Genomic DNA, 25,328 nt, shown 5'->3' on the forward strand with positions numbered 1-25,328 from the left:
CCCGGAAGAGCGTGGGGTCTCGCACACCAGGCTTCTCCTGCCCCCAACTCAGAGCGTCGTCCTCCACCGGACCCCGGAGGGGTCTCCTGTGTCGTTACAGCGCACTGTCCTCTCCTAGAACCACAAGATGCTTCCGGTACCCGAGGGGGCTTACGGGAACTTTTTTGAGGAGCACTGCTATGTCGTCCTCCACGTGAGTTGCTTGGGGAAGGCGGCCTGAGAGGGGTGACATGGCCCAGCACTGGGGAAACTGGGGCACAGACATACCTCTGCCCTAGGAAGCGGCAAGCTGGGAGCCCGAGAATCACATCCCACAAGGGGGCCGCTGCCGTAGAGGTTCCTTGGCCCTTCCCTCCCGCTTCCTGATGCCCGCGGAAGCCCCCGCCCCACGCCTCCCCGTGGCCCTTGGTCCAACCTCCCCTTCTCCGCCCGCACCTTCGCCTCCCCTGCAACACATGTACACAAACACCCGGACCCTGTCCCCCAGAGCCTGAAGGCCACACAGGGGGCGTCCAGCGACCTGCACTACTGGGTCGGGAAGGAGGCGGGCGCGGAGGCGCAGGGCGCCGCGGCCACCTTCGTGCAGCAGCTGCAGGAGGAGCGGGGGACCCTGACCGTGCTGCACCGCGAGGCGCAGGCCCACGAGTCCGACTGCTTCCGCAGCTACTTCCGCCCGGGAATCATGTGAGTGCGGGCCGGAGCCGTGGAGTCGGTGCCTCGGCGGGCGCCGTCTTGGGAGGGCCGACGTCCGCATCCCCTGAATGGGGAACGCCGGGAGGGAGGGGTTCGCTAACACGTTCGAGATGCAGCTCATGCGCCACGCCACTCACCCATTTAAAGTACACATACCTGGGCCGGGCGCGGTGGCTCAAGCCTGTAATCCCAGCACTTTGGGAGGCCCAGGCGGGCGGATCACGAGGTCAAGAGATCGAGACCATCCTGGTCAACATGGTGAAACCCCGTCTCTACTAAAAATACAAAAAATTAGCTGGGCATGGTGGCGCATGCCTGTAATCCCAGCTGCTGGGGAGGCTGAGGCAGGAGAATTGCCTGAACCCAGGAGGCGGAGGTTGCGGTGAGCCGAGATCGTGCCATTGCACTCCAGCCTGGGTAACAAGAGCGAAACTCCGTCTCAAAAAAAAAAAAAAAAAAAAAAGTACACATACCTGTCAGGGATTTTTAACAGACGTGTGCAGCCATCACCACCGTCAACTTTGCAACATTTACATCACCCCGGAAAGAAGCCCCACACCCCTTTGCAGTCACTCCTCATTTCCCTCCAGCACCCCCATCCTCTGCCCTCGGCAACCACTCATCTAATTCCTGTTTATTCCTGTTTATCCATTTGTCTCTTCCGGGCGTGTCATAGACGTGGAATCATTCAACAAGTGCTCTTCCCCGACGGGCTCTTTTTGCTCAGCGCACTGTCTTCAGGTTTATCCACGTTGTGGTGTGTGTTATTCTTTGTATTGCCGAGTAATATTGCATGTTATTAAGATACCACATTTTATTACTTCGTCACTGAATGGACATTTGGGTTGTTACCACTTTGGGGCTGTTATGAATCTGTTTATGAACATTTGTATACAAGCTTATGTTTTCATTTCCCTTGGTATATACCCAGGAGCAGACACCAGTGTTGTTTTGAGTTTGCTTTTATGTTACAGTGCTGGTAGGAATATGTTTCGATGTAAATTGCTTCACAGGTTTTTTAAATTAGCACTTGCAGTACATTTGGACATACAGGAAATTGCTCTTATTTGATCATTTTCATTTCATAGAGTTGAACCTAATCCATGCATATAGTATATATATGAACGCATGCACACAGGCATATGTGCAGATACAGAAGCACATACCAACCCCATGTATGTCCACCTGTAGATGGACATGTGTGAATATCCATAGTGACCTACACACACACATGCTGTTGCCCACTTTTTTTTTTTTTTTTTTTTTTTGAGATGGAGTCTTCCACCGTCACCCAGGCTGCAGTGCAGTGGTGTGATCTTGGCTCACTGCAACCTCTGCCTCCTGGGTTCAAGTGATTCTCCAGCCTCAGCCTCCTGAGTAGCTGGGATTATAGTCACCCACGACCACACCCAGCTAGTTTTTTGTACTTTTAGTAAAGACGAGGTTTTACTATGTTGGCCAGACTGGTCTCAAACTCCTGACCTCCAGTGATCAGCCGCCTTGGCCACCCAAAGTGCTGGGATTACAGGCATGAGCCACCGCGCCCGGATTGTTGCCCACTTCCTTACACTCACATCTAGACTTACAGGGATAAACAAATATATACTATGCCCCAAATGTATGTACATGTACATGTATATGCATGTGTCCCATGACTACACATGGAAACATGCACACTCATGTCCTGTGTTCACCCATGGGCTTATACATACATGTGTTCACACAGACTCCAATGTGTTAAGCAGGAGCATACGTGCATGTGCTCACATCTGCAGTCATTCGTGTACATGGCAATCTGTGTTCTTACGTGATACCCTCCTGCTATTCCGTCCTCAGCTACAGGAAGGGAGGTCTGCCGTCTGACCTCAAGCATGTGGAGACCAACATGTTCAACATCCAGCGACTGCTGCACATCAAAGGGAGGAAACACATGTCTGCCACTGAGGTAAGGCTGCTGCCAGGGGAGCCTCTTGACCTCTGGACTAGGCTCAGACTGGGTGTGCTGAGATATAAGGAAGCTGGAAATTGGCTGGGGGTGTCAGCCAAGGAGGACAAGGAGCTGTCAGCATTCCCAGATGGTCTTGAACCAGAACAGAGAGGATACCAGGCTTCTAGCCCCACTTTTGCCACTGCTGCCCAGACCTTTTGTTTCTGCATCTGTCTCACGGACATATTAAGAACTTGGGCACAGATACTTGGGAGGCTGAGGCAGGAGGATCACTTGAGCCCAGGAGTTTGAGGCTGTAGTGATTCATGATGACACCACTGTACTGCAGCAGCTTGGGTGACAGAGAAAGACCCTGTCTCTAAAAAGACCTTGGGCAGATGGGGCAGACGATATGGCACCAATGAATGGTCCTTGTTAGCAGCACAGCGAGAGGCAGCGCACAACTCGGGGGGAGGGCATAACCTCACACACTGTCATTACCACCCGTACGCACACATTGTCCCCGCTGTTATCCCTGGGTGCACCTCCGGTCCATGTAGTGCATATAGTGCCCTTGTACAAATCGGAACACAGCACCCCTTTCTTCCATCTGTCAGGAAATTAAAGAAAAATACTGGTTTTGTTAGAACAAAACATTTTGCTGCCATCTGGCCAGAATTTGGTGTCATGAAAATTCAGTTGTACAACGTCTACAGTGTGATGGGAATGCCTGAGGTATGCAAGTGGGTCTGCACGGGCAGCCCTGTGACACACATAATCCCACATAGGCTCTGCATTGTCACCCACAGACCCAATGACCATACATCCCGGGGCATTGGGGGACACCGTGAAGCTCCATGTTTCTCCTATTATCCTGGCATCATAATCGAAAGTACTGCCTTTCACTCACAAAAGTGTCTCTATTTGGAGACTATCATTATCCATAGGTAAACACTGTCACCATGAGCACACACACTTGTTCACATGTGATCTCCCCACATACATACATGCATATATGCAAACACAAAAGATAAACAGATGCACCCTACCTGTATACATGTGTACACATGGAGCTACAGACATGCATTGAGAAGTGTCATAAGTCACGTATACCCTGTGAAATGCAGCATTGCCTAGTCACACATGCCTACGTACACCCAGATGCATACAACTTCATGCACCAGGTGACACATCCCAGCCGTGCTTCCGTCTAGCAGATGCTGGTGGTGTGATGCCCTGTCCCCCTCCCTGCTCCTGGCTCTGGTAGGTGGAGCTCTCCTGGAACAGCTTCAATAAGGGTGACATCTTCCTGCTGGACCTAGGCAAGATGATGATTCAGTGGAATGGGCCCAAGACCAGCATTTCTGAGAAGGCTCGGGTTAGTGTCTGCCCAAGGAACTGAGAGTACGGGGTTTGTCGGGGAATGGTCCTCCAAGTGCCCATCCTCCAGCCACCCCAAGAGTTGGGCGTGGCTATCTGCCACAACCCAAGAAATGCCTATGAGGTCCAAGCTGAGTTCAGACCCTGCACTGTTGGTGTCCTCTGGATGCTACGATGAGGGAGCACCAGCCATTCTCCCCACCAGCCTCTGGGAGCTGAGCAGTGACAGGAGAAGTCTGTGCTGTGAGGGGGCACACGGGTGACACCCTGACTGCCAGGTCCTCTCCCGCAGGGGCTGGCCTTAACCTACAGCATCCGGGACAGGGAACGTGGTGGTCGTGCACAGATTGGCGTGGTAGATGATGAGGTCAAAGCCCCAGACCTCATGCAGATCATGGAGTCTGTGCTGGGCCGCAGGGTGGGCAGCCTGCGTGCCGCCATGCCCAACAAGGATATCAACCAGCTGCAGAAGGCCAATATTCGCCTGTACCAGTGAGCACACTTGGGGTGGGCAGCGTGGGTGGGGCAGTCCAGGACTCTGTGTCCATCACTACTGCAGTAACACAGCACCTCTACAAAGCCCTCCAGAAAAGGCTGCTGGGTTTCTGGAACAGGTCACGTGGACTGTGGGCCCAGCCTGTACTCCTTTCTTTTTTTTTTTTTTTTGAGATGGAGTCTCGCAATGTCACCAGGCTGTAGTGCAGTGGCACGATCTCGGCTCCAGCCCATACTCTTACATGGTGTGTGGCTGCCTCGCTGAGAAACCTGTTGTACTGACAGAGGGACTATGGCGCTCTGCCAGGGCCAGGGAACTGCCTAAAGCTCCACAGCAGGCTGCAGTAAAATCAATACTACAACTCAGGGCTCTAGCCCCCATGCCTTTTGTCTCTGGGGGGCTGGGCTGGGGTGGAGCCAGGTCAGGGAGTGGCTGGGCTGGCCACACCTGGGTTCCTGTCCTCCTAGTATCTATGAGAAGGGCAAAGACCTGGTGGTCCTGGAGTTGGCGACCCCCCCACTGACCCAGGATCTGCTGCAGGAGGAGGTGAGGAAGGCCTGGCCCCAGTCACTCGCACCCTTCCCCACCCACTGGGACCACCTACTGACCAGCCTCACCCTTGCTCCCAGGACTTCTACATCCTGGACCAGGGAGGCTTCAAGATCTATGTGTGGCAGGGAGGCCTGTCTAGCCTCCAGGAGAGAAAGGCTGCCTTCAGCCGGGCTGCGGTGAGCCCTGGGGCCCAGTCTGAGAGCAACAGAGCACTGCCCTGGGGTCTTCGTGTGGAGGCAGCACTGGCCCGGATCTAAGGAGGAATCAACCCTACCCTGGAGTTAGACTTGGGAAACATCCTATGCCGGAGTCTTAAAGGGGTGGTAGCCCCGCCCTGTGAGCCCTGAGAGTGAAGAAACCATGTGTAAAAGGGGCACGTGGCCCTGTCTTCAGGTCCTGGGGCACCTACTGACTGGGCGGCCCCGCTTTCTCAGGGTGGGACTGGGTGGGAAGACAGGGCTCTGCCTGGGGTCCGTGAGGGTTGACTTGGCCTGTCCTGTCTGAGGCCTGGACCAAGGGGACCCTGCCTGCCCTCAGGGACTTCAGAGAAGTCGGTGGTGACAGAGTCAGTTCGTTAAGTGGGTCATGGGCTCGGTTAATTAACGCTTCTCAGAGCTTGGCTGTCCCAGGGGGTAGGTCCCTGGGGGGTGGGAGTGGAACAGTGGACTCGGTCGCAGGACTGACGGTGCCTTCCGCCCCAGGGCTTCATCCAGGCCAAGGGCTACCCGACCTACACCAACGTGGAGGTGGTGAACGACGGCGCCGAGTCGGCCGCGTTCAAGCAGCTCTTCCGGATTTGGACTGAGAAGCGGAGCAGGAACCGGCGGCTCGGCAGGATCGGTGAGTGGGCGGAGCGAGCCGGAGGGGGCGGGGCCTGGCAGGAAACTGCAGCTCGGTGGGACGGGTGAGTGGGTGGAGTGAGATGAAGGGGGCGGGGCCTGGCAGGAACTTGCAGCTTGGTGGGACGGGTGAGGGGCGGAGTGAGCTGGAGGGGGCGGGGCCTGGCAGGAAACGGCTGCTCCGAGGGATGGGTAAGTGGGCGGGGCGGGGCCCGAGGGGGTGGGACAGAACCTTCTTGGGTTGGGGAAAAGGGGCGTGGCCAGCCGAGGACGGAGCAGGGCCTGGAATCTTACTGGATGGTTGAGAAGTAGGCGGGGCGGGGATGGTGTGGGAAGGGATGGGGCAGAAGGCGCAACTAACACCTGCTGCCCCACCTTCAGATAAACTGATTCATGTAAAGCTGGACGTGGGCAAGCTGCACAGCCAGCCTGAGTTAGCCGCCCAGCTCAGGATGGTGGACGACGGCTCTGGGAAGGTGGAGGTGAGGGGCAATGGCTTAGCTGGGGGAAGATGGGGACATGGAGGTAAGCTTTGCCTACATGTGAACGGTATCACTGCTATCTAAAGTGACTCAGCTGCACATCCACACACAATCAGGGACACCAAAGGACACGTACATTTACACACTCTCCTAACAGGCGTTCATACACAGCAACAGGCACTTACACAACAGACACACAGCACAGTAACACTTGGACACTTAAATTCGCCCTATGGTCACATGTGGGACAAAATGAAACATACTGTCATACAGACACACATACACCTTGTAATTGCACATAATCACAGTCACACAATCATAGCCAAGTACACAACTGCAAACATGTAGCTGCAAAAACTCTACATCAGAAATGACCACAGTCACACAACCATCAACCACCCACAGACACACCAAATCACACATGATCACACATAATCACAGCTCCACACACCCAACCCCAGCTCACAGCCATACACTGTCAACCACTCATCCCGTCCCAGCCCAGTGTTCTGCGAGAGGCAAGGGTTGAGGGCCACTTCCAGGCTCTGTATAGGGTGGGGTTGCATCTTGACTTGTTGGCTGACCCCCTAGCAGAGCCCTGAATTTTTTAGGTCCTAGTTTTTAAATAAAATGGGGGCAGAAACCGTTGTCCTATCTGGCCCCAAGGCTGATATGGGGATGCTGTGAAATTGTGGGAACAGAACTGCTGGGCCTGTGTGAGGGCTCCCAGTTCTCGAGGTAGGTGGAGGTCAGAGAAAATAGCAAGGTTTCCTTTTTCCTTTGCTCTAATATGGGTGGACAGAAGCAATGAGTGAAGAGACTGAGAGAAGAGGAAATGCAACAAGGGAGAGGGGTGGGGAGCAGGGAAAGAGGAAGACAGAGAAGGGACCACAAAGAGAGACAGAGAGAAGCAAAGACTGGGAAGGACAGGGATACGAAGGAGACAGAGGGAAGGGAGGAGGAGCTGGGTGGAGGAAGAGCAGAGAGCAGTGAGGTACAGGAGAGGAGGAGCAGTCAGGGAGAGATGGGATAGACACAGAGAAGGAGAGCCAGATAGGGAGGGGAGACGGAGACAGGAAAGAAGACAGGAGGGTGAGGGAGAGGGAAAGAGAACTCCGGGACTCAGGCGCCAAGCAGAGAGTCAGGAAGGGGATCCTCCTGGCAGGCAGTGGACAGGCAGGCAGAGAGAGGGCCTGAGCCAGGGGGCCTGGCTGCCCGGTAAGTGCCACTCTTAGGCAGCCTGTGATAGAGTCAGCCCCTTTTGTGAAAGGCAGCATTCTGGCTGCTCTGGTCTGGAGGGCAGCTCCCCAGGGACAACTGCCAGGGTCTGGAGGGGGGAAGGACACCCAGGCATTGTCTCCTGCTGTGCAGAGGTGAAGTAAGGGAGGTGTCACCATCCCCAGTATACAGGTGGGAAAGGCCCAAAGCTTGGAACAATGTCACTGCCAACACAGGGCCGACCTGGGATGTGACCAGAGCCTGCCTGGCTCCAGGCTCGGCCACCCACAGGAAGAAGAAACCACACTGACCGATGTGAGGCGGTGTTTTCCCTTCGGTCTTTGAACAGGCTTTGTGTTTTCTAAATGACACTTGAAAAAGGGAACTCGTTCAAGAGCTCCAAGACTTCCCTTTCCGCCCGGCTTCTGTTATCCTGGCCTGAGCAGCGAGCAGCTGTGAGGGGACCCAACTGCCTCTACCAAGGGCTGTGGCTGGTGGGGTCGGGACTACGGCTGGGCATGTGGCTGGGATCGGTTCCATCATCTCCCACGTGTGGTGGGTTTCAGGAGTCCATGGAGAAAGGGTCACCTGCAGATCCTTGCACATGCCCAGCCCAAAGCCTGAAATGGGCCTGGAGCTGAGGGTGGGCCTCGGAGGCTGGGGAGAGCTTTCCAGCTAGGTGCAGGATGGGTGGGCTGCTTCAGGGAGATCAGCCACCTGTGCCCATTGGTGCCCTATTCCCCAGGTGTGGTGCATGCAGGACTTACGCAGGCAGCCCGTGGACCCCAAGCATCATGGACAGTTGTGTGCAGGCAACTGCTACCTAGTGCTCTACACATACCAGAGGATGGGCCGTGTCCAGTACCTCCTGTACCTATGGCAGGTGCGCCAGCCTGAAGGAGGCGGCACTCACCTTAAAGCCCAAGGGCTGGGCTCTGAGAGTGAGATGGGAGAGCTGGGCCAGGCCCTCACTGCCCTACCTGCAGGGCCACCAGGCCACCGCAGACGAGATCGAGGCCCTGAACAGCAACGCTGAGGAGCTAGACACCATGTACTGTGGCGCCCTAGTGCAGGAGCACGTGACCATGGGGAGCGAGCCCCCCCACTTCCTTGCCATCTTCCAGGGCCAGCTGGTGGTCTTCCAGGTAGGGCTCACCTCGCCACTGCAGCCTGCCTGCCTCTCCGTGGGCTGTGGCCCCTGCACATGCTCCTCGGCACCTTCCTTTGGGCCCGGGACCTGCTTCTCCCTGGTTTCCTGGAGCTTGTCCAAGCTTGTCCCAGGAGCTCCAAGGTTAGCCCTGCCTGAGTTTCTCTCCCCAGTCCCAGAGCCAGATGAGGAAGTTGAGTTGAAAGGGAGCCAGGGGCTTGCCTTGGGTCACACACTGGCAAAACTGGTCCCCACTTTCCACCTCCAAGGCCTGAGCACCCATGCCCTGACCCCTCAGAGATGGGGTGAAGGGTCCATTTAGAAAGGGCTGGTCCTTATCCCAGACTGAGGGGATTCCTGCCCGCCACACCCAGAGGATCCCATACTCCTCAGATGACGTCACCAGTGAGGGCCTTGGTGGTTTCAAGCAAGGGTCCCTGAGTCCTGAGGCAATATGTCCCACAGTGGGACAGGAAGGGGTCCCTGGGAGCCCTTGCCCCAGCCTGAGGCCCTACTCTTCCATAGGAGAGAGCTGGGCACTATGGAAGGGGGAAGTCAGCGCCCACCACGAGGCTTTTCCACGTGCAAGGCACCGACAGCTACAGCACCAGGACTGTGGAGGTGCCAGCTCGTGCCTCCTCCCTCAACTCCAATGACATCTTCTTGCTGGTCATAGCTGGCGTCTGCTACCTCTGGTTTGGGAAGGTACCCACAGCACTGACGACTTGACTCATGCCCAGAGGTGGTGGTGCCAGGCGGGGGGGTGGTCCTCTCCACGGCGGATGCAGACTTTGAGTCCAGCCTCAGATAGATCAATGGGGGAAACGGGGAGGAGAAGACATAGTGTCCCCTCTGGAACTCAGGGAAAATTACAAAGTGACAGGCAGAGCCAGGTCCTCCCCTCCTTACTCCCTGGAGCACGGGGCATGTTACTTCCCAGGTCTCTTGGGAAAAGGGGAGGCCTATGTCAGTTTGCTGGAGTTTTCTCTAATTTTCAGCATAAACTATAACTGACCCTCTAAGCCTGGAGGCCTCCCATCCCATGCTGTGGACCCCCCGGGACAGTCCCAGACCCTGTGATCCAGATGAGCTAGGGACACAGGCCTGGAGGGTGAGGAGATGCATGTTCACTGGTGCCCTGCTGCCAGCTTAGGCCTCCTGTAACTTGGGCCTGGTACCCCCCCATACACCCTGTGAATGGGATATGGGGCTGGAGGTGAGACCCCTCCTCATGTAGGGCCTGAGCCATGTCTTTGCCTGCTAGGGCTGTAACGGTGATCAGCGTGAGATGGCGCGGGTGGCGGTCACTGTCATTTCCAAGAAGAACGAGGAAACGGTGCTGGAGGGTCAGGAGCCGCCCCACTTCTGGGAGGCCCTGGGAGGCCGGGCCCCCTACCCCAGCAACAAGAGGTAAAAGGGTTGGCAGGAGAGTGTTCTTACCCAGAGGAGGAACTGAGAGGCTCAGAGAGGATGGGTGACTGGGGTTCACACACACAGCTGGAGAGACAAGACTAGGACGGAGGCCCCTCAGCTTCCCCCTCACAGAGGATACCAGGAGCACAGCCCACCCTTCACGCCCAGGCCTGAGTCACTTGGGTCTGGAAGATGCTGGGGCGGGTGGGGAAGTGGCGCCCTCTGCTGGCAGCATCCCCTCCCTGCACAGTCTTGGTCCTGGGCCAGGAGACAAAGCACGTCCCCACCCTACAGTCCCCAGCGGTCACGGTGCCCGGTGTGCGCGTCTACGGTGTCATAGGACGTGTGGGTATACAGTGCGTGTGGGGGTGCAAGAACAGGTGTATTCGGGGTGTCGTGTGTCTGCTGGGTAAGCAGACAGGGTCTGTGTAGGAGGTAGGAGTAAGGCCTCAAGGGGAGGAGGGAGCCGAGTCCACGTCGCTCTTGGCCCGTCTGTGGGGCTTGGTTTATGCACTGCCCTGCCCCCAGCTCTCCTGAGCTCGGCACTCCTGTCTCCCAGCCTGCCTTTCCTCCTTCCACCTTGGGCTGGAAACCTGATCTCTGCCAGGGGTAGGCCGAGGAGCTCCCATCCCAGGGAGGCGAGACTGCAGCTCAGGCCCTCCCCTTCCCCTGCAGCCCTCTCCTAGGAAATTCATGGGCAGCTTGCATCACAGCTGGGCGGGCGAGAGCTTTCTCCGTGAGCAGAGAGGGACCCTGTGCCCAGAGCAGAGTGCTCCAGGAGTGGAATGGTGGGGCTCCAGGAGGGCCCAGGCCTCCCACTCCCGAGAAGTGGCTTCCAGCCCCTGGGCTGGGGCACGTGTGCCACAGGCTGGTGTGGCCCTCTGCGTGGCTCACAGCCTTGCTGTCCTTGCTGGCCAGACTCCCTGAGGAGGTCCCCAGTGTCCAGCCACGACTGTTTGAGTGCTCCAGCCAGATGGGCTGCCTTGTCCTTGCAGAAGTGGTGTTCTTTAGCCAGGAGGACCTGGGCCAGTATGACGTCATGTTACTGGACACCTGGCAGGAGGTAAGGTGGCCACCCCTGCCTGGTGGGGCTGTGAACGGGGGTGTGTCAGTTTGTGTAACTGGGTGTGTATGTAGCCTTCTGACTGTACAAAGGGCTTTGGGTGAGTCTGGGTGGGTCTCGCTACAGTGCCTGTGAGACCACGAGTGAGGGGTCATCAGGTGGCGGCAGCGAGCCTGCGGGAGACAGGTGTGCGGGGACTCGGGTAACTGTGCTTGCGTCGTGTGTGGCTCCACACACGTGACAGCGCCCGTGGCCACGCGTGTGTCGATGCTGCAGGTGACTGAGTGGAACTCCAGTGTGTGGCTTGGTATGAGCGTTTGCCTTTGTGCACTTGTGACACTTTGTCGTGACTGTAAGGTCACGTGACGCTAGAACTGGCCAGACCAGTGGCAACTGGTGAGCGTGCGTGAGACTGTAACCAGCTGTGGCTGAGTGATGGAAGGCTGTTTGTGGGGCTGTGCAAACAGTGCTGTTGTGTTTGTGTGCAGCTGTGTCTGACAACAGTGGCTGACAGTGTGTGGCAGTGGATGAGTGTGTCCCCAGCACTGTTTGAATTGGTGATGAAGCTGTGTGCTCCCATCTCACTAAGAACAAACCCAGAGCCCTTACCCCAGCCCTGCATGACCTGGCCAGCCCCAACTCTTTGACCCCCTTTCCTCCCCCTCCCTGCTTCCGCGGCAGCCACAGCAGCCTCCTTGTGTTCCCTGAATGTGCCAGGCACGCGGCCACCTCGGGGCTTTTACACTGGTGGTTTCTTCTAGTTAGGACACCTTTCCCCAGGCATCCATCCGATTTGCTCCCTCACGAAAGCTCTAGAAGGGCAGGGATTTTTGTCCTTTTTTTTTCCATTGTTGACTCCCCAAAACCTAGACCGATGCTCGGCATACAGCAGGTGCTTTATAAATATTTGTGGATTGATCTCCAGGTAAATCACACAAGAAAAGTTTGCGGATTGAATGTGTGCATGCATGCATTCCCGTGACCGTCTCGTGTGTTCAACATGTGGGTGGGGCCACTTGCTGGGTGGGTCTGGATGGACAGGGATGTGTATGTGGGGTTCTGTCTAGGACGTCTGATGGACAGGGAGGGGTCAGCTCTGGGCAGCCCTCCATGCCAAAAGTCAGGCCCCCTCTGTGGCCCAGATCTTCCTGTGGCTTGGGGGAGCTGCAGGTGCATGGAAGAAGGCGGTGGCCTGGGGCCAGGAGTACCTGAAGGCACACCCAGCAGGGAGGAGCCTGGCCACACCCATCGTGCTGGTCAAGCAGGGCCATGAGCCTCCCACCTTCACGGGCTGGTTCTTCACTTGGGACCCCTACAAGTGGACTGTGAGTGAGACCTGAAAACCCTAGCCCTACTCTAATATGAGGGGAGAGGGGCCGGACCTGGGCTGGGGGAAGGAGGCGGCACTGCTCGGGCTGGGGCTTGCCAGTGTGTGCGAGAGACCTGGTCTTGTCCTCAGGCCCCTCCTGAGTCCCACTGGTGCCCCCTCCTCCTGCCCTGATACTTGCCCCCATTCTTGCTCTAGCCCGACCCGTCCAACAAGGAAGTGGTGGAGGGCAGCCCGGGAACAGCATCGCTCATCTCTGAGATAACAGCAGTGAGTCCTGGGGCCCTAGGCTTCCCCGCAGGGGCCTGGGCGCTGACGGCATGGTCCTGATGGGCAGGGGAAGTGCTAGGCCCTGGTAGGTGGGAGGGGCTGCGGGGGGGAGGGGAGAGGCCTGTGGGTTCAGTGCAGCCTCCCTGTGGGCTACCGAGTCCCCATCTTCCCCAGCCTGAGACTCCTCTCTGGACAGGAAGTCAACAGCTTCCAGCTATCCAGAGGGCCAGGCAATGGCAGAGCAGGTGCCATGGCCCTTCAGGCCCTCAAGGGCTCCCAGGACGGCTCAGGGAATGAGCTGATTCGGGGCCCCAAGTCGGGTGGCGTCAGCAGCACCAGCGCCTCGATCAACGGGGCCCTGCCCCGGGAGCAACTGATGCACCAGGCCGCTGAGGACCTGCCAGAGGGCGTCGACCCTGCCCGCAGGGAGGTGGGCACCTGAGACCCCTGCCCCTCACTGCCCCAGCACTGGTGCATCTGCCACTGAGCTGGAGGAGCCTGAGGCAGGAACCCCTGGTGGTCGGCAGCTGCCGTGGTGACGCCCTCCCCTCTACCTCCCCCAGTTCTATCTCTCAGACTCTGACTTCCAAGATATCTTTGGGAAATCCAAGGAGGAATTCTACAACATGGCCACGTGGAGACAGCGGCAGGAGAAAAAGCAGCTGGGCTTCTTCTGAGCCCAGGACCCCACCCCAACATACCTACGATGCTGGAGACGCCCTGCTCCCACGCCCCTCAGAGGCTCTGCTCATCCTCTGCTTGTCAGTAAAAGCGGGCCGTCCATACAGGCTGTGGTATGTGTTTTTTCCAGCCGGGGCCACTCAGCAGGTCTATGTCTCAGGGAAAGGCGCCTCCAGGGCTGGCAGGGGTAAGCTCTCAGTGCCACCCTCCAGAGGGATTTGTTTCTCGCTGGTGTCTCAGATACCCCCTACCCCACTCAAGTGTGTACAAGCATGGTAGACAGTGAGGTGCTGGGGCTCCAGCACTCAAGAACATGGCGGGGCACAGACATGCACACTTCACAGGGGATTTTCTGGCATCCAGGTAAAGAGACCACAAGGCTTAATCTCATCGTGATTTTTATAAAAACCCTGGACCATGGGCTGGCCGGAGGGTGGGAAGGCTGCAGTGTTGTCCCTACCGGAATGAAGGACAGCTCCCAGTCCCCAGGGAGGCGGCAGCACACACTATGTTAGAGCTGAAGGCAGTTTGGGGGCCTAGCTCCGAGCAAGAGGCTGGGAGGAGCCAGCCCTGGCCCTCGTGTGGACCCCACTGGCTTCCCCCAGTCTAGTCCTGGAGGGAGATCTTCACAAAGAGAGTGGCTGACGGATGCTGGTCCCCGTTCTTAGACAAGAGGTGGACATGACGGTATCCTGGCAGGTGGACGGGCAGGAGGGAACACCAAGTTCTGGTCACTCTGGGAGATGCTTCAAGGGACAGCCAGCCCTAGCCCAAGAGATGCCAGGCCCTACTTTCCACCACCTGGCCTTCCCCTCCTCTTGACACTCACCTTGCTTGAGGCTGTTCAAGGGGATGGTACTCTGGCCAATGAAGTCGTTCTTGGAGGAGGCGTCGTAATCCTCCACTACGAAGCGGACGAGGGCAAGGTCAGGCACAACGACCTCAAATGCAAACTCCGTGTCCCACCATGGGTTGAAACCTAGGGGAGGACAGGCACCATATCAACCGCATGGACGGCAGCCCCAGCGGCCCGGCCCGGGCCCAGCACCTACCGTTGTTGGTGATGACAGCCGTCTGGCGGCTGGCCACGTCCCGGCTCACGCCGTGGATCTCCACCGTCACCTTGGGGTCCACGATTGAATTCTTGTTCTTGTTGACTTTTGGCAGCTGCTGCCCCGAGATGACCTGAGGAAAGGCAGGGGACAATGGACAGTTCAGGAGCCATGGTGAGGGGAAGGAGGCCCATGGGCACCTGTCCCTCCTGGGTCCGGCGTACCCTGATGTTGAGCCGCTTCCGTGCCCACCAGGGCCCCTGAGCCAGGGCGCGGGGGTTGAAGGTGGCGTTAGGATCTCGCAGGAAGGCGGGCTTCAGCACGTACCCACAGGCCCCGTTGTCCTGGAAACGGCCCTGGTACACGTCCATCTCCGCCCCAGGTGTCTGGAAGTTCAGGGCCACTGCAGGCAGGACAGAGCAGTCGCAGGCTGTGGGCTGACCCTGGGGCCCTAGAGCACAGCCTGCTCGGGTACACTGAGGCCTAGGGTCACAGTGAGATACATCACGCCAATGCCTGCTGCCCTCCTGCCACCCTCAGTGACCCACCACGCCAACCACCCCTTCCCTTTCTGGTGTCGGAACTCAAAGGGCTCGTGTGCTAATGAGGTTTCAGACACTCACTTGCTGGTGGACAGGAATTTCCAGACTGACAGCAGCAGCTCCACAAGGCCCCGCACTTGACCGTGCTTGGTCCTCAGAGCTCCACTGCATGGCCTTCGAGGCTCAGGCCTCGGGACTGAAACCCTCCTCCAGCCCCGACCAGCCCATACCGATCTGGCAGCCCCCGTTCCACATCTCCACGGGGCTGTAGTTGGAGGAGTCTGTTCTCCATCCGGCCGGGTAGATTCTACTCAGGTGTTCCACGTTGTGGCGGACGAAGCTGTTTCCTGAGGGGAGCTGTGGCTCAGCCGGCAGTGGCCTCCTGGTGAGGCCGAGCCCTGCCCTGCCAGTTCTCTGGCAGAGCAGGGGAGGGGGCGAGGCCAGGCCTCACCTGATTCTTGGAGCAGTCGAAGGGCACGGTTCTCAGAGAAGGACGCCATCTCGTAGAAGGCCTGCCCAGGGGTGCCAGGACTGGAGAAGCCCCCAAAGTGGACGCTCTTGCAGTAAATGACCATGTCAGAGAGCTCCTGCGCTAGCCTGAGCTTGTCCTCCTGGGGGCCATGGGGAGGCCCGGGTTAGATTCAGAGGTTGGGGCAGGGTACGCACTGAGAAAGCCAGAAACCCAGGTGCAGAGAGACAGAGGGAGACAGACAGACAGACAGTGGGCAGAGGGTCTGAGTGACAGCCGCAGAGAACTGAGTCAAGGCAGACCTCCCAGGGGAGGGGGGAGGCCCGGCCGCCCCACCCCGCCCCGCAGCTCCCCCTCCAACCTTGGGCTTGTGCTGCACGCGGCTCCTCACCACCTCATCCTCCATCTCAGCAGCCTCGTCTTCATCTGACACCACAGGGGCCTCAGGGCCACCCTCCCCTCCAGGGGGCAGGAGTCCCCCCAGCTTCTTCCCCTTCAGCAGGATCTTCCCCTTCAGTTGCTAGGGGTGGAGGGGCAACTGGTCAAGACACACCTGTCCAGGCTCCCCGCCCTCCCCCCGGGTGCCCCCCTCACCACCACGCACCTCAGGGGAGGGCAGGCTGTTGGTGACCCCATCCAGCGGTCGGTTCAGCAGCATGGGACCCAGGATGCCGTGCAGGTGCCGGGCCATCACACGCTGCTGCTCCAGGGTGCAGTGGTTCTCCAGGGACAGGATGACGGGGTAGGGGGACGCCTGGAGGCCCAAGGGCACATTAGGAGGGCTGGCCACCCCTAGCAGCCCACTCCTCGCCGGCCAGGGGCACGCCCACCTTGAAGGCGTAGTCCCGGATGGCCCTGAGCACGTCGCAGAAGAGGATCTTGGAAGTGAAAGTGTAGCCGTGGTAGATGATGGGTTCCTGGTTGGGCCCGTCCCAGCAGTCCAGCTCCAGGCAGCGGCAGCCTTTGCACAGTGCCCTGTGGGGAGGGTGGCAGCTAGGACCCTCCAGGTCCCATTCTGGGTCCCACCCAGACTCCCGCCCCAAGGCTTCCCTGGGCAGCACCGGATGTATGCCTCAGTGCTGCTGGGCCCGGTGAGCTGGTCCTCCAGCAGGTAGGTGTTGTGCGAAGAGGACACCAGGTAGTGGCTGAGCGGCTGGCCCATGTCCTGGTAGACACGGCGGTGTGCCAGGCTGAAGGCGCTGCCGTCGGCTGACAGTAGGTACATGAGGAAGCCGTCCTTGGTCATCTGCCGCTGCGCCTTGGCTGGGAGGGAAGAGGCCACTGCCAGTCAGAGCCAGCCTCCAGCAGGCCCTCCTGGGTGCCCACCCATCTGGACGGAGGAGCCCTCTGACCCCGCTCGCCTGCCTGGCCCGAGCCGGTCTTCCAGAGCTCTTGGAATTAGGGTAAGTCTGTGGCTCAAGGCCAGACTGTGGCTACTCCAGAGTGGGGCCCTGTCTCTTCCTCCTCCCCTGTCTGCACACTCTAAGGCCCCTGAGGACAGTGTCATCTCCCCCTCTTTTGTACCCCCAGACTGGAGCTCCAGAGCAGGGCCCCCTCTTCTCTGCTCTGGTATATCTCAAAGCTGGGCCCAGAATGAACACAGAAAAGGAAGCAGGAATGGCAACTGCTTTTCAGCCGCCTCTCGTTTCCTGAAGAAGGGTCCTCAAAGCCCCCTGAAGGAGGTGCCAAGAGGCAAAGGGGACCAGAGAAGGGCAGGGATGCCGGGGTCGTGTCACTCATCTGCTGGCTCTCATGGGACAGGCAAGTGCTGAGCAGGGGCCGTGGATGGCTGAGGCTGCCCCTTCTCCCCCACTCCCTCCTTTCTGGCTGAAGTCTCCCCAGGGGTCTCCTGGGCCAGGCCCAGTGTGGCCGCCCTGCAACAACTCTCACCAGTCTCGCTGGGCTCATAGCGCTCAATGAGGGAGAGAGCCAGCGCGGGCCCCGCCGCCGCCTCCCGCTGCTGATGCCGCAGGAACGCCACTAACTGATCCACCGACAGAGTCTCCCCTGAGCCCGAGGCCTCGGCGAAGGTGCGGTCGATCTCCGCCCGCTGGGTCAGCATCTTGTAGAAGGCCTCGATCTCCTCGTCCTCCAGGGAGTCAGTCTGGGAGCGGTCACACTCCTGCAGAGCCAAGACAGTCGGCTGTCAGAGCAGGCCTGGGGCCAGCAAGGGTGCCATGGGCAGGCAGCCCCACCCCCGCTCCTGCCTCACCCTGAAGATCTTCCGGGCATAGCTGTCGTCCACCTGGATGTTGAGCTCCTTCAGGAAGTTCTGCAGCTCCTTGAAGCTCATCTTGTTGTCCTTGTTTTTGTCAGCTTTTCGCAAGCAGGAGTGAATCCAGCTGGGCAAGAAGTAAGGAAAGAACCCAGGAATCCTGGAACCCACCACAGTCACAGCCAGAGCCACAGATGTTTCCATCTGAAGCCACCTATAGCCACAGCTCCCTGCAGCCTGACCTACAACACATCCATGTTTCAGTGGCCTCTTCAGAGGAAAACGTCACATCCCATTAAGGGGTTTTTCCTATTTGCTGTTTCTTAAACATTTGAATTTTTTTTTTTTTTTTTGAGACGGAGTCTGGCGCTGTCGCCCAGGCTGGAGGGCACTGGTGTGATCTCAGCTCACTCCAACCTCCACCTCCTGGGTTCAAGTGATTCTCCTGTCTCAGCTCCTGCGTAGCCGGGATCACAGATGCCTGCCACCATGCCCAGCTAATTTTTTAATTTTTATTAGAGATGGTATTTCACCATGTTGGCCAGGCTGGTCTCAAACACCTGACCTCAGGTGATCCACCGAGCTCAGCCTCCCAGAGGGCTGGAATTACAGGTGTGAGCCACTGTGCCCAGCCAAACCTTTCAAATTTTTAAAAACAGTTCTTTTCTCGCTAAAAAAGGGCCCACTGTAGACAATTTAGAAAATGCAGAAAAGTAAACAAGCAAACAGATCCCCCATAGTCTGTCACCTCGGGATAAGTACTATTCACATTCCAAGCGTATCCTTTCTCTCTCTCTTTTTTTTTTTTTTTTTTTTTGTGGTGAGATCTCACTCGGTCCTCTAGGTTGGAGTACAGTGGCGCAATCACAGTTCATTGCAGCCTTGACCTCTGAGGCTCAAGTGATTCTCCCACTACAGGTGTGCACCATATCACCACACCTGGCTTTTTTTTTTTTTTTTTTTTTTGGTAGAGACAGGGTCTCCCTATGTTGCCCAAGTGGCTAGTCTCAAAGTCCTAGGCCCAAGCAATCCTCTGCTTTGGCCTCCCAAAGTGCTGGGATTACCAATGTGGGCCACCGGGGCTGGTTTCCAACATATAATATAAAATAATAAATATCCAACACTGAAGAAATGGATCAGCTGCGCGCGGTGGCTCACGCCTGCAATCCTAACACTTTGGGAGGTTGAGGCGGGTGAATCATGAGGTCAGGAAATCGAGACCATCCTGGCCAACATGGTGAAACCCCGTCTCTACTAAAAATACAAAAATTAGCTGGGCATGGTGTCATGCGCCTGTAATCCTAGCTACTAGGGAGGCTAAGGCAGGAAAATCACTTAACCAGGGAGTCGGAGGTTGCAGTGGGCCGAGATCACATGACTGCACACCAGCCTGGTGACAGAGCAAGACTCCATCTCAAAAAAAAAAAAAAAAAAAGAAATGGATCACTAATTTATAGTGCATACACTCAGTGGAACATTATATAGTCATTAAAGCTGTTTATGGAAATAATTATGATATGTTACACAGAAAATGGACTATGTATGTATGACTTCCACTATTTTTGGCAGATGCATCATTAGGCAAATTAAAATGCTGAAAGGCTGGGCTTGGTGGCTTACGCCTCTAGTTCTAGCACTTTGTGAGGCTGAGGCAGGTGGATCGCTTGAGCTCAGGAGTTTGAGACCAGTCTGGGCAACATGGCAAAACCCCATCTCTACAATACAAAAATTAGTCAGCCATAGTAGCATGCACCTGTAGTCCCAGCTACTCGGGAGACTGAGGAGGGAGGATTGTTTGAGGCTGCAGTGAGCCGTGATCATGCCACTACACTCAAGCCTGGGCAAGAGAGCGAGACCATGTCTCAAAAAAACACATGAATAAATTGCAGAAAAAATATTAGAAGGAAAATGCAAATATCAGAAGCTTCTGGAAGAGATGGATTTTTATAACTTCATTCTAACGTATATGTTTTCCAAATTTTATTTTATTTTATTTATTTATTTTTTTTGTCTTTTTGTTTTTTTCCTTTTTGTGGAGAACGGGGTCTCGCTATATTGCCCAGGCAGGTCTCGAACTCCTGGGCTTAAGCTATCCTCCCGCCTCTGCCTCCCTAAGAGCTGGGATTACAGGCGTGAGCCACAGTGCCCGGCCGTTTTCCAAATTTTATATCTATGGATATATAAGTGGAAAAGAATAATGATGACAGAAAGCCAGGTGAAAAAAATCCAGTTCAGAATGGTCCAGCCAAGCACAAGATTCGTGTGCTGAAGGCTATTCAGCAGCTGGAATGGCTTTATGATCTTAAGGTCTGGGCAGCAGGACTCTGCAGAGGGCATGAGATTGTCCAAGGTCAACACTCTGCCAAAGGTGTGGCTATGACAAAAACACCACAGAGCTGGGGTTTTTAAAAAGCTCACAGTAGGCCGGGCGCGGTGGCTCAAGCCTGTAATCCCAGCACTTTGGGAGGCCAAGGCGGGTGGATCACGAGGTCAAGAGATCGAGACCATCCTGGTCAACATGGTGAAACCCCGTCTCTACTAAAAATACAAAAAATTAGCTGGGCATGGTGGCGCGTGCCTGTAATCCCAGCTACTCAGGAGGCTGAGGCAGGAGAATTGCCTGAACCCAGGAGGCAGAGGTTGCGGTGAACCGAGATCGCGCCATTGCACTCCAGCCTGGGTAACAAGAGCGAAACTCCATCCCAAAAAAAAAAAAAAAAAAAAAAAAAGTCTTTCACATGCTCAAAAACACACAGAAAAAGAAATTAACAGGCTCCAAATGTGTCCCCTAAAGAGTGGATATACACCAGCAATGAAAAATTAGAAAGTGAAATTAAGAAAACAATTCCATTTACAGTAGCAGCAAAGTGAATAAAATGCTTTTAAAGAAATTGTTTAAAACCTGGAAAACCGTAAGGCACTGTTGAAAAAAAAGAAGATATAAATAAATGGAAAGACATTATATGCTCATGGATCAGAAACTTGCCATTATTAAACTGGAAATATGCTCCAAATTGATCTCCACATCCAGTACAATCCCTATCAAAATCCTGCTGGCTTCTTTGCAGAAATTGACAAGCTAATCCTAAAATTCATATAGAAATTCAAGGGACCCAGAATAGCGAAAGCAATATTGGAAACAACAACAACAAAAAAAAAAACAAACAAATTTAGAGAACTCACACTTCCTGGTTTCAAAGCTTACTACAAAGTTACAGAAACCAAAACACGGTGGTAGTGGTGAACAGACATACAGACCACAGAATAAAACTGAGAACTCAGGCCAGGTGCAGGGCTCACTGCCGGAACCCCAGCCCTTTGGATCAGGCAAAGCCTTCCTAGATATGATGCCAAAAAACAACATTAAAAAAGTGTATGAATTATGCTTCATCAAAATAAAAAACTTTTGTGCTTCAAAGAATATCAAGAGGCTGGTCTGAGTGCAGGATGTTTACAACTAATCATTCACAACTGGCTCCAGATTTCTTTGTTCCTTCTTCACTCTGTTTCCCTTTTCTAGCCTAAAAAAAGACCCATCAAGAAAGAGACACCCCACAGAATGGACAAATTATTTGCAAGCATAAATCTCATAAAAGACTTGTATCTAGACTATATAAAGAGTTCTTACAACTCAATAATAAAAAGACAAATGATCCAAAAAATGGGCAAAGGACCTGAATAGATATTTCTCCAAAGAAGATACATAAATGTACATGAAAAAAAATGCTCAATATCATGAATCATTAGGGGAGTGCAAATCAAAATCACAATAAGATACCACTTCATATCCACAAGGGTGTCTATAATCAAAAGGACAGATGTCATGTCATCAAAGATATAGAAAACGGAAACCCTCATTGACTGCTGGTGGGAGTGTAAATTGGTGTAACCAGTTGGGAAAACGGTTTGGCAGTTTCTCAAAAGGCTAAACATAGTTACCATGTGACCCAGCAGTTCTACTCCAAGAGAAATGATAACACATATACACACCAAAACTTACACAGGAAGGTTAATACCAGCATTCTTCATCAAAGCCCAAAAGCGGAAGCAATCTAAGTGTCCACCACCTGGTGAGGTGATAAATAAAATGTGGTCTATCCATACAGCAGAATATTACTAGACAATTAGGAATGAAGTGCTGACAGCTGCGACATGAATGAACACGCAAACGTCATGCTAAATGAAGGAAGCCAGTCACAAGACTCCATGATCCCGTTTCTCGGACATGCCCAGAGCAGGAAAGGATATACAGGTATTGATCGACTTACGACCTATGCAGCTACGACCATTCGACTTTACGACCAAAATCGCCAGCCACGACTGCTCCACGTCTGGCAGCGCAAACGCTGCCCAGCTGGGCGTACGACAGTGCAGACCAGCTTCCGGCAGCACTACCATCTCCGCGCGCACATAGCCTACTCAACTTACGACCAAATCATGTTACGACGGGCCTGTTGGAACCCATCGTGGTCGCAAGTCAAGCACTGGCTGTAGAGGGAGGAAGCAGACGAGTAGACGACTGGGGCCGGGGGTCGAGGTCAGGTGGGGAGGGACTGCCAGGGGTGCAGGGTTCCTTTCTGGGGTGACGGAAATGCATGAAAATTGATTGTGGTGATGGCTGCATGACTCTGAATATACTAAAAAGCACTGAATCAGGTTCCACACTTTAAATGGGGTAATCATAGGGTATGTGAATTATACCTCAATAAAGCTGCCATAAAAAATGGAGAGAGCTGGCTCCACCCTAATCCATCCACGCCAGAAGCCTGACCACGTTGAATCACACGCCAGGGGGTCACTGTGTAACTAGAGGTTGAAGTTAATTTGTTTTAAGCCCACAGGCTGGCCTACACACCAGACCCGGGGTACCTGATCACTCCCCAAAGAATGGCACAGGAAGGCACCATGGCCTCTGAACTCCCAGAGGAAATCGTGTAGTAACTTTAGAAAACATGATTAAGGTGGGGGGGGGCGGAATTAAAAAGAATGATTAAAATCCCCAAGACTGGTCTCCCATTGCAGCAGGCTGCTCTGTCAGGCTCCCCAGACTCCCAACTCCATGCTGGGGACAGAGGGGGGACACAGGGTGTATCAGGGAGCAGCACAGCTGTTGGCACTAGGGTCAGACTAGACCAAAGAGGGCTTCATGTACCTTCCCCGCTTCCCCACTGAATTGCATACCCCTCGCCAACCTGCCAAAATTTATATGTTGAAGCCCTAACACCCCAATGTGATGCTATCTGGAGGCGAGGCTTTGGAAGATAATTTGGTTTAGATGAGTTCATGAGGGTGAGGCCCTCGCAATTGGATTAGTGCCCTTACAAGAAGAGACCGCAGAGAACCTGCTCTCTCTCTGTGTCCCCCCACCATGTGAGGACACAGCAAGAAGACAGTCAGCAAAAGAGACAGCCCTCAGCAGGCTCCGACCATACTGGCACCCTGACCTTGGACTTTCAGCCTCCACACCATGAGAAAATTAATTTCTGTTGTTTAAGCCACCCAGTTTAAGGTATTTTGTTATGGCAGCCCAAAGTAACTAAACCGCCTTCCTACCCAGGTTGCCCTGGGATAACCACAAGCCAGGCCTGGACCCGTTGCCACCAGAAGGATACTGCTGAAGCTTCTGCCGCTGGTCCATGGAGCCCGAGTGGTGGATGATCTTGCGCAGCCCCAGCACCCAGTGCTGGGCGTCCGCTGGTGATGGGGCGATGAGGTCTAGTGTATTGCGCTGGTCCTTGAAGACGATGGAGAAGCAGCGGTCCTCGGGCACATCACGGGCGAACTTCTCCAGACCCTCGGTGCGGTGCCCCATTCGCACCTCCTGAATGTCCTCAATGGAGACTGCGAGGGCGGGACGGTGGAGGAGAGAGGGAGAGAACGCTGTGAGGTCAATCCCTGACCCTGACACGGCCAAGGCCACCATGGAGAGGGGCACAGCTGGGAGACACAGAGCCAGAGCCACAGTCCAGATGGACGGGAGAGGAGCAGGAGGTCAGACAATGGAGGACAAACAGGGGAGAGGAAGACAGAAACTGGGGGAGGCAGAGCATGAGACACGGTCATTGCAGGCAGAGTGGAGAACAGAGACAGATTTTAGGGCGGAAAGGGCATCTGGGACCCCAGGCCCACTGTCTTGGTGATGGGGGGTGCAGGGCCCCAGGGAGAGGACTGGGGCAGGGCAGGGCTGGAGAGATGCGGAGATCACTCTGGAGTGCGGGGCCCATGACAGGGAAGGCCACACACCCTCTGACTGCACTGGACTTTGGGTCTGTCCTGCCCACACAAAGCCACAGAGCCACCAGGACCCCCTTCCAAACATTCAAGAGACTGTGACCACCCTGAGTTAGCCCTGGCCCTGGGGTCTATGGGCAGAGGGCCAAAGACAGAGGGAGAAGCCCTGCGTGGGAGGGAGACAGGGTCCTGCCCTGCGTGCAGCTGTATGTGTCCTGACTTCAGGGAGCTCCTTAGCACCAGGTACAGGAAGCTTCTGCCTTCCCCAGCCCCAAGAGGCGGATGGGAGGGTGCGCTGCGGGGCTCTGAGAGATGACATCATTCTGCCCTTAGGAGCCAAGGGGACGGCCCTCCCCTCACAGCCCAGCCTTTCAAGCTTCAGGAAGATGCCAGGCCCCGCCTATTGCTTCCAATGTGCCCTCCGTGGCCTGCCCAGGAGCGGCCTGCCCAGGAGCCAGTCCCTCCAGCCGGGCTCATGCTGTGGCTCCCAGCAGCAGGACCAGGCTCCACCCCACCACGCCCCCTCCTGCCCATCCTCATCCATCTGTCCCTGCTCCTGAATAGCTCTAGCTCAAGTCCACCTGTCGATCCCCGCGCCCACCCACACTGAGTGCCCGGGGGCCTCCTAGCCACCTGCAGGGCCCACATGTATGTGTGGCATGTGCCAGCCTGGGCCAGAGTGGGGCACGTGAGCCCAGGGCCATCTGGAGGACAGGGGACAGCACTGCTTAATCCCCTGCCTGCAGCCCCTAGTGACCCACACGGCCCCACACAGGGTACAGCCGCAGCTGCCTGGGTCAGGAATAAAAACAGGAAGCCCGAGCCATGGAACCCCCCAAGGCCAGCGCCCTCACCCGCACCAGAGATGAAGTCCAGACGCCTTCACTGCTGATAACACTTTGGCCTCTGGGAACGAGAGTTATGGGGGTGGGTAGTAGTGGCAGGATTGGGGGAGTCTTAAAAAGCAGGCAGCAGAGCCAAAAAAAAAAAAAAAAAAAAAAAAAAAAAACAGGGCAGAAGGGGAGGCTATTCCAGGCCTCCCTCACCTGGCCTCTGTTTCCCGGAGGGTAAAGAGTAATTGAAGACAATGGTCTCACTGCTCACCCAGAGAAGGGAGGCAGCCAACAAGGCGGGCTCAGCACGAGGCCCCAGCTCAGCGTCTAAGGTCTCAAGGCCTTAAGGCCTTGCTCTGCACTGCGCATACCTGGCTCCAGGACCCTGCACCCGGCCCTGCAGCCCTCAGCCTCCTCCTCAGCCTGCACCCGGCCCTGCAGCCCTCAGCCTCCTCCTCAGCCTGCACCCGGCCCTGCAGCCCCTCAGCCTCCTCCTCA

At 55.8% G+C, this 25,328-nt stretch overlaps 2 protein-coding genes across 15 annotated transcripts in view; one reads left to right on the forward strand and one right to left on the reverse strand.

Moving 5' to 3' along the window:
* The first annotated feature begins 95 nt into the window (after nt 1-95).
* On the forward strand, nt 96-13,592 carry VILL (villin like). Of its 9 annotated transcripts, none has more exons than XM_032270307.1 (19): nt 98-193; nt 479-684; nt 2,530-2,638; nt 3,888-3,998; nt 4,293-4,492; nt 4,964-5,042; nt 5,126-5,224; nt 5,750-5,888; nt 6,269-6,369; nt 7,780-7,902; nt 8,333-8,470; nt 8,574-8,732; nt 9,260-9,439; nt 9,999-10,144; nt 11,066-11,210; nt 12,353-12,535; nt 12,736-12,807; nt 13,004-13,237; nt 13,371-13,592. In XM_032270307.1, exons 1-19 carry the CDS (start codon nt 128-130, stop codon nt 13,482-13,484), a joined length of 2,604 nt encoding a protein of 867 aa, XP_032126198.1. In that variant the 5' UTR covers nt 98-127; the 3' UTR covers nt 13,485-13,592. The 9 variants fall into 9 exon arrangements, with proteins under 9 accessions (XP_032126251.1, XP_032126198.1, XP_032126208.1 ...); XM_032270317.1 differs by having other exon boundaries at nt 9,260-9,355; XM_032270335.1 differs by lacking the exon at nt 13,004-13,237.
* A 277-nt stretch (nt 13,593-13,869) lies between these two features.
* PLCD1 (phospholipase C delta 1) overlaps nt 13,870-25,328 on the reverse strand; it is a 38,778-nt gene continuing 27,319 nt past the window's right edge. For 4 of the 6 annotated variants that reach the window (XM_032270378.1, XM_032270393.1, XM_032270407.1 and 1 more), the window contains exons 3-15: nt 23,379-23,607; nt 17,764-17,893; nt 17,442-17,673; nt 16,613-16,814; nt 16,382-16,526; nt 16,156-16,305; nt 15,913-16,071; nt 15,534-15,693; nt 15,313-15,429; nt 14,765-14,943; nt 14,541-14,673; nt 14,318-14,467; nt 13,870-14,180 (exon numbers count right to left, since the gene is read on the reverse strand). In XM_032270378.1, the coding sequence (XP_032126269.1) occupies nt 14,095-14,180; nt 14,318-14,467; nt 14,541-14,673; nt 14,765-14,943; nt 15,313-15,429; nt 15,534-15,693; nt 15,913-16,071; nt 16,156-16,305; nt 16,382-16,526; nt 16,613-16,814; nt 17,442-17,673; nt 17,764-17,893; nt 23,379-23,607 (2,072 nt within the window). In that variant the 3' untranslated portion in view covers nt 13,870-14,094. The remainder of the gene's footprint in view (nt 14,181-14,317; nt 14,468-14,540; nt 14,674-14,764; nt 14,944-15,312; nt 15,430-15,533; nt 15,694-15,912; nt 16,072-16,155; nt 16,306-16,381; nt 16,527-16,612; nt 16,815-17,441; nt 17,674-17,763; nt 17,894-23,378; nt 23,608-25,328) is intronic. The other 2 variants (XR_004265859.1, XM_032270382.1) reach the window with 2 other exon arrangements.

This window comes from Sapajus apella, unplaced genomic scaffold (genome assembly GCF_009761245.1).
Source record: "Sapajus apella isolate SASKATOON/1434 unplaced genomic scaffold, GSC_monkey_1.0 scaffold4, whole genome shotgun sequence".
Lineage (NCBI taxonomy): Eukaryota > Metazoa > Chordata > Mammalia > Primates > Cebidae > Sapajus > Sapajus apella.

Bases quoted from the DNA above. Each gene is read 5' to 3' on its own strand.
- VILL (XM_032270307.1), top strand. From the start codon at position 128: ATGCTTCCGGTACCCGAGGGGGCTTACGGGAACTTTTTTGAGGAGCAC. The intron at 5,043-5,125 runs GTGAGGAAGGCC...CCTTGCTCCCAG, and splicing joins AGGATCTGCTGCAGGAGGAG to GACTTCTACATCCTGGACCA. The intron at 5,889-6,268 runs GTGAGTGGGCGG...CCCCACCTTCAG, and splicing joins CCGGCGGCTCGGCAGGATCG to ATAAACTGATTCATGTAAAG.